Here is a 6,156-nt window from a genome sequence, read left to right on the forward strand (position 1 = left end):
AATCATGTAGACAGGTTGTCACACTACAGTGAATGGATTCTAATGCTAAACATTTAAAACACAATCCTCCAAACAGTGCAAAAGTGGCCCTGGCCAATGCACTAACCACATGCGCCAACGAGGAGGAGCCTGGGACGCCAATCAAAGCATCAACTTCAAATTGAATCTGAGAGATCAGCCCAGGACCTAGGGGCAGAGACATCAGTTGGAGCTCAATTGTTGATCTGATCACATCCGACGGACTTGCTGCAAAAGAGAAGCTGAGATTTAAAGACGAGCGTTTCCCATTCTCACTCTGTGCTGCTTGAGAGAGAGAAACTCTTTCACTTCTTGCTTTGGTGGGCTATTTGCTTTTTGCCTTGTTTTGGCTTGCGACGTGGCGAAGGAAATGTCTTTCCCCCAGCTGGGTTACCCGCAGTATTTAAGTGCCTCCCAGGCGGTGTACGGAGGCGATCGGCCGGGAGTGCTGACTCCGTCGTCCCGCGGAGGGAGCGCAGAGATCGGGGGAAGCGCGTCGGCGGCCGCCGCTGCCGTGTCCTCGGTGCTGGGCATGTACCCCTACGCACACAACTACAGCGCCTTTCTGCCTTACACCAGCGCCGATCTGGCTCTTTTCTCACAGATGGTAAGAAAATCAGATGTACTTTCGTGAAAGCAGCTCGCTTTCGTTTAGCCTTTTATTGCTTGTTTCCTGCGAGCGTCCTGTAGTTGATCGCCGATCATATTTGGGCTAGTGTTATTTCAGCTTGCACTGTGCATGGAAAGTTTCTCCGCAGATTTTAACATTCTGACAAGGTTTATCTTAAAATGACATTATGGATTTGGAACGCATAAAATTCATAATACCTGCAATAATACCTCTTTTCATCCAAACGCTATTTTCACACCGTAAGAAAAGTTTTATCATGGCGTGGGCTTTGAGTTGAAGGACATTTGTTCGGGTTGGCCAAATTTCTACTTTTTAAAACTCGCTATAATTCTTGTTAAGCTTATTTTTTCATTTGATAATTCATTTTAATTTTTTCGATCGATAATTTTTAATATTCGCGCTGTAAAACTATGTAGCTACAACGAATTACTGTTTGAAACGGTCCTGCTGGCTCAGAAACTGCTTTACACTTTATTAGGCTACCTCATGCTTTTGTAAAGTAATATATATATATATATATATATATATATATATATATATATATATATATATATATAAACATTGCAATTATAATGGAAAGGGGGAAAGAGTTGATGCTGTTGAAATGTGATACTTTACAGAAGAATACCGTTGCATATCCCCCCTCCCAAAAAAATAAATAAATAAATAAAGTGAGAGTTATAAATCAGCTGTGCCAATCGCCAACCTATAATAAATTAATTAGAAATCGCGTGAGTGAATTTCCATTGCACGGGAAATTAATTCAAATTCTATAAATTTCATTTAATTCTTGGGGAAGTTCTGCTTTTTCGATGACCAGACTATCTATCATCGTAGTAGATTTACGTCGTTTGTCGTATAACTTTATAGAAATAAAAAGAATAATAACTAGCAATAGGCTAAGGCCTGTACGTCGCGAGCGAGCTTTAAATTAAACATACACTTAATTATAAACTCGAAATAATGCGGTCCGGTTGTCCATCCTTGGCCAGGGTTTTTTTTTTTTCTTCAAAATATCATTCTAATTAAGTTCGGGATAACATTTAGTCTATTTTGTGCGTTATCACTATCTGGCCTAGCTTATTATTATTGTTATTATTTTATAGTACAATACTTGTCAAATGTCAAAACAAACGTTGTTTACAAAATATCGACATAGAAAACAATATTGCAAGCAAATAAAAAAAAAAATAATATTTTTTTTTATTATGTATATTGAAAAATAAATTGAATAAACTGAAAATTCGATATGGAATTCCAGCATATTCCCGAATTCATTTGTGCACGTTGTAGTGTGTAAAAAATTCCATGTGGTGATTTCTCCTTGTCGATCTGATTGCAGGGCTCTCAGTATGATTTAAAAGACAGTCCTGGAGTGCACCCCGCGAGCTTCGCTGCCCACGCGAGCCCGGCCTTCTACCCCTACGGTCAGTTCCAGTACGGAGACCCGTCCAGGCCCAAGAACGCCACGCGGGAGAGCACCAGCACCCTGAAGGCCTGGCTCAACGAGCACAGGAAGAACCCCTATCCCACCAAAGGAGAGAAGATCATGCTGGCCATCATCACCAAGATGACCCTCACGCAGGTGTCCACCTGGTTCGCCAACGCCAGAAGAAGACTCAAGAAGGAGAACAAGGTGACATGGGGCAGAAGTAAAGAGGACGAAGACGCCAACATTTTTGGGAGCGACAACGAGGGGGACGCCGAGAAGAACGAAGACGAGGAGGAAATAGATCTGGAGAGCATAGATATCGACAAGATCGACGACAACGACGGAGATCAGAGCAACGAGGAGGACGAGGAAAAGCGCGGGGAGCTCGAGAGACTTCACGCTCACGAGGCCTTCGAGAAATCCAAACCCAACGCCATTTCCGGCAGCAAAGAGCCGTCGGACGGAAACAACAACAACACCAGCGTTCTGTCGCCGGGTCGCCAGGGAGGTTTTCCAGTTCCCGTTAGCAATAAGCCCAAAATATGGTCGTTAGCAGAAACCGCGACCAGTCCCGACAGCTCGCAGAAACCTACGTCACCCTCGCTTCCCGCCACTCACCCGGCCTTCCTGCCGAGCCACGGACTGTACACGTGCCAGATCGGGAAGTTCCACAACTGGACCAATGGCGCGTTTCTGGGCCAGAACTCCCTGCTGAACGTGCGATCGTTCCTGGGCGTCAGTCATCAGCACAATCACCCGGTTCAGCAGCAGCACTCGTCGGGGGTGGTGTCCTCCGGGGCAGCCGTGAACAGTGACAAGGCGCCAGAGGACCTGAGTCCAAAACACATAGGTATGCGTCAATCCCACTAGGCCTGTGCGTGCAGAACACACGTGACCCACACGGCCGCGATGTCATTTTAAATGTGGCTATTATTATTATTATTATTATTATTATTATTATTATTATTTTATTATTATTATTATTATTATTATTATTATTATTATTATTATTACTGTTGTTGTTGTTGTTATTGTTTCCCTCAATTTCCTGGCCTATATTTAAAACACATAATAAAATAAAAACAAATCTGTAGCCTACAATAAATGCTGTGCAGATCCCAGTCGATCTATTTCCAACGTTCTGTTTCGTTTTTAAATCTCAGATCGGGAAAATGTGCTCAGAAATGAATCACCAACGCAACCTTTAAAGTCATCATTTCGTCCTCTTCACGACAGGTACATTTGCATTATATTCTTCTTATTTGTTTTTTCTTTCTATTTCCACCCCCATTATTATTATTATAATTATTAGTAGTAGTATTATTATTAGCAGCATCTGGCTATCATTATACTCGGTGAAACGCATTTTTATTTATTTATTTATTTTACTTCTTATCGGAGAAAGTTATTTTCTAGCAGACATGCAGAGAAAACTCCGCGCTTATAATAAATAGTTGTGCTTTTCCTGCTGACAAAAGGCCACGGTTCCCCTCCTCACACACACTCTGTGTCTCTCAGGAGAATAACTACTTATCAAGTCACCGAGGCTGTGTGCCTTTCCTAAAGACCCTCGGGAAAACCGAACCTCGGGGGAGCAGTCTTGCTCAAACTTTCCCCTTTTAAGTGCCATAATTTCAGCAGGCCCTGTGCGGGGTGGGGGTTGCTGACTTGACTTATGGTTATTATTTATTTCCTGCACAAAAGACGCGCCAGTGGATTCGCTGGAAAATCGCCATGTTGTTTTGAAAGTCTTAGAGAGACAGAGAGAGAGGAGGAAAAAAGCTTTTGCACAATTTTTATGTGGATGGGAAATAATTGATTGCACGGTTACCTTTAAGAAAACAAAATGTCCAATGGCCTTAATGCTGTACACATTATTGTTTGGTGTGTGTGTGTGTGTGTGTGTGTGTACATATATATATATGATCGGTTTTTATGTAATTATTATAACTACATTATAACGTGTGGAGAATTTCAGTGTGTGGTTAACCGTGGAATGACTCAAGCTGTTGTTGTGAAGACTGGGCATCATCACATCACATGTATTTCTCTCTGTGTGTCTCCACAGCCCCAGAAACCAGCAGGAATCGACACAGAGGGTCCTCACAGCTCTCTCTTCCGCTTGATCAAGACATATGCCCCGCTTAAAGGACTGATGGCACTCATAAAGAGACAATGAAATCTAAATCAGTTCAGCATAGCATTGAGTTACTCTAAAACAAATGGCCGAGTTTGATTAGCGCCCGCTGGAGCTGTACATAGTGACACCTGTGACCCCTTCCTCACCGTGGGACATTGCTAGGTTATTTGTCTTCATGTGTTGGTGATTTCCTTTAAGGTGACACACATTTGTAAATAGCGAGTTGACGGAGTTTGTTCAGATCATATATTTTGTCTAATAAACTAAATGAAATTATAGACACATTCGAAGTACTTTTTTGAGGGTTGTTGTGGGTTGGTTCGTTTTCTGAATGGTTGTTAGTGTAGTTACAGCATTTTTATTATTATATTTTTTTTCTCTTTGTCTTTTTAATTGTATTATTATTATTATTATTGAATACATCATACGATGGTTGTATTATTAATGATGGCCGGTAATAGCCTACTAACGAATGCTCTTAAACGTGAGGGGAAAACGCTGTCGGTTAATTAGTTTGCATGAGACCCAGAACGGATCTGCAGATATTTTGCGGGAGTGTTCAAATTCAATTGTTAAATGGAGCTGGCTGCAGATGCATTGAGGTGCTAATAAGAGACCAGATGGCTGCTGGCGGCGGAAAATGGACCGAAGCAGCTGGGAATATCATTAAGTAATAATGTGGGAACGCCCTGTGCAAACAAAATCAAATGGTTAAAATATAATCTGTCAGAGAGAAAAGAAAAAAAAAAACCTCGATACGATAATAAATGATTAATGTGATGAGGAGAGTGACATTGAGTTCAGAGGCAGTGAGTGGATTGAGGCCTTTCTGCGTCATCAGCAGGAGACACTAGAGCTCATAATGCTTACAATTCATAACCTAATAATTACAATTAGTTTCATAAAATTGCAGTTTCAAATAGTAGCCAAATAGTGCTGCAGTTTCAAATTAAAATATAAACGATTGTTAGACAGGATGTTATCTTTTTTTTTTTAAGGCGAAATAATTAAATAGGCTAATTCAAATACAACCACTTAGCCTAAATTAATCAACGAACAAAAATGTAATTAAAAAGTAATCAGTCTGTTCAAATGGTGACCACATAAATTGCACACAGAAGTTACTGATATCGAGTGAAATGCAGCTGTTTTGGCAATCACGGGATGTGATTTTGCATGGCATTGTCAGTAATATTTAGGCTGTATATTTGCTTATTCCATTCAAAACTGTTATTGATGCAAGAAAGCAGAATATGCCTGATTTAAAGCGTGAATTAAAGCTTGCAGCGACCTCTGTAGATTGGTAGAGTCAATACAGCTGCTAAATATGGAAAAGGATAGGAGGAATTCATAAAATCACTTAACATTTATTTATTTATTTTTCATGAAACTACAGACAGCATTTCAAATGAGAAAATGATCGAATATTTGAATCTGCAGCCCTTTTAAATAAGGAATAGTTGACCAAGACTATATCTAATATAATAATAATGGCTATTGCAATTACTTAACCAAATCAAAAAGACCCTTTTGTGTAATTAATGCGCTAAAATAATCAATGTGTTTTACATTTCAGTGCACAAAACTGAAACAACCAACAATAAAGGAGGACTAAATCAAAACTGTTAGAAAACTTCAAAACATTCAAAGAGGATTTTATAGGCTACTTGGAAACCAAGCATTAAATAACCCAAAAATAATAACGAAAACATATTATGAAATGTTTTAGTTTATCTTTGGAATTATTTTGCCGTTAATAAATAAATCGCAGCAGATACTTATGCCCTGTATTTATCTATTGTTATTATTATTATTATTAGTAGTAGTAGTAGTAGTAGTAGTAGTAGTAGTAGTATTGTTGTTGTTGTTGCTATTATTAAAAAGCTCTACTTCATATAAAGTTCTGAATTAATTTTCATATTTCCCCTATTTTAA

At 39.6% G+C, this 6,156-nt stretch overlaps 1 protein-coding gene across 2 annotated transcripts; it reads left to right on the forward strand.

Annotated features, from left to right (window-relative positions):
- Window positions 1–208: 208 nt before the first annotated feature.
- Window positions 209–4,499, forward strand: irx1a (iroquois homeobox 1a). Of its 2 annotated transcripts, XM_059567206.1 has the most exons (4): window positions 209–625; window positions 1,992–2,931; window positions 3,245–3,317; window positions 4,150–4,499. In XM_059567206.1, the coding sequence occupies exons 1-4, from the start codon at window positions 389–391 to the stop codon at window positions 4,205–4,207; spliced, it is 1,308 nt and encodes a 435-aa protein (XP_059423189.1). In that variant the 5' UTR covers window positions 209–388; the 3' UTR covers window positions 4,208–4,499. The 2 variants fall into 2 exon arrangements, with proteins under 2 accessions (XP_059423189.1, XP_059423190.1); XM_059567207.1 differs by lacking the exon at window positions 3,245–3,317.
- The last annotated feature ends 1,657 nt before the right edge of the window (window positions 4,500–6,156 follow it).

The sequence above is a fragment of the Carassius carassius genome, chromosome 15 (assembly GCF_963082965.1).
Source record: "Carassius carassius chromosome 15, fCarCar2.1, whole genome shotgun sequence".
NCBI classification, from domain to species: domain Eukaryota; kingdom Metazoa; phylum Chordata; class Actinopteri; order Cypriniformes; family Cyprinidae; genus Carassius; species Carassius carassius.

Coding starts and splice junctions, on each gene's coding strand:
- irx1a (XM_059567206.1), top strand. CDS start 389: ATGTCTTTCCCCCAGCTGGGTTACCCGCAGTATTTAAGTGCCTCCCAG. Junction 626..1,991: donor TGGCTCTTTTCTCACAGATG/GTAAGAAAATCA, acceptor ATCTGATTGCAG/GGCTCTCAGTATGATTTAAA. Junction 2,932..3,244: donor CCTGAGTCCAAAACACATAG/GTATGCGTCAAT, acceptor TTTAAATCTCAG/ATCGGGAAAATGTGCTCAGA.